Here is a 1,197-nt window from a genome sequence, read left to right as displayed (position 1 = left end):
GGCCCGCCCCGTCCCGCCCCGCCACGCCCCGATCCGCCCCGCCCCGCCCCGCCCCGCCCCGCAAGCAGGGTGATGCGAGCGATGCGAAATACACCAAACGCGACCGCACCTCCCCCACCTCCCCCAGACGGCGATGTCGTACGACCGCACGCCTGACTCGGCCTACCTCCCATCCAGCAAGTCCTTACACAGACATACGACGTCGGCAAATACAACAACATAGCAGACGTGAACCTTCCTACGGCTAATTCAAGATCCTGCCGTACTATCGTACCCGAGTGTCGAAGATGACAAAATGGTTGAAGTCCGCGATCCGCTGCGCCTTGTCTAGTGCTTTGCTATCCTTCGCGTACGACATGACCGTACCTGGGGTTGAGTACGATTCTTATGTTACTTCTTCATGAAGGGTCAATCTTCGTGAAAGCTACGGAATGCAGTGACAGCGAGGTGGTGGCAGTCTCTTGAAAAGGAGGAAAAGAATAAAGGGTAATCATAATCCGTCCGTACACTGTCCGTCCGTACGTACGTACGTGGCCAACAAAGAGATTGCCAGCAACAGCTCGGGTATACCCCTACCCCACCCCCAGCCACACCCCTCCCCTAAGCCCCCCCTCTCCCCCCCAGCCCAGCCCAGCCCAGCCCAGCCCAGCCCAGCCCTCACCGGCATGGCAGTAATCGCTGGTGCTGATCCAAGCCTCGAACGTCAAGGCGGTCGTGGGGAAATCCTGCACCATGCGCATGCACGCGACAGACAAACATACAGACGCCCCTGGGTGAACGATTTCCAGGTCGGGTCGGGTCGGGTCAGGTCGGTCCGTGATGTTGACACACATTTCAACACAGCCACCCCCGCCACCACCACCACAGAGCCACCACCACCACCACCACCACCACAATCCCCCGGGTACGGCTTTCCACGTTACTGAGCCCAAAGCTGCTGACAAGACCCCCTCCGACTCGCCCCACACGGTAGCGATCCCTCGCTCGGCGGCTGCAGCTGCAGCTGCACCCCGGCGGGGACCCCCACGGCGAGTGAGTGGCTGAGTGAGTGGGTGGTGAGTGCCTCATTCGACCCGACCTGACTGACCCACGTCAATACCCCGTGGGACCCAACACCTCACGTCACTGCCATCCGCACGTCCCCCTCGGTAACCCATGTACCTGTCCCAGCCCCTTCCCCCCTCCCCCTCCCCCCCC

At 61.7% G+C, this 1,197-nt stretch overlaps 1 protein-coding gene across 1 annotated transcript in view; it reads left to right on the top strand.

Moving 5' to 3' along the window:
- Positions 1-1,197, top strand: part of VOLCADRAFT_86475 (uncharacterized protein) — a gene marked incomplete at both ends in the record, with an annotated part of 4,309 nt that overhangs the window by 200 nt on the left and 2,912 nt on the right. Inside the window, 2 exons of the mRNA XM_002946275.1 lie at positions 625-788; positions 868-1,032. Of these exons, the coding sequence (XP_002946321.1) occupies positions 625-788; positions 868-1,032 (329 nt within the window). The remainder of the gene's footprint in view (positions 1-624; positions 789-867; positions 1,033-1,197) is intronic.

Source organism: Volvox carteri (assembly GCF_000143455.1).
Source record: "Volvox carteri f. nagariensis unplaced genomic scaffold VOLCAscaffold_1, whole genome shotgun sequence".
Classification (NCBI taxonomy): Eukaryota; Viridiplantae; Chlorophyta; class Chlorophyceae; order Chlamydomonadales; family Volvocaceae; genus Volvox; species Volvox carteri.
Note: the sequence above shows the minus strand (reverse complement) of the source record. Positions and strands in the feature narration are given on the sequence as shown.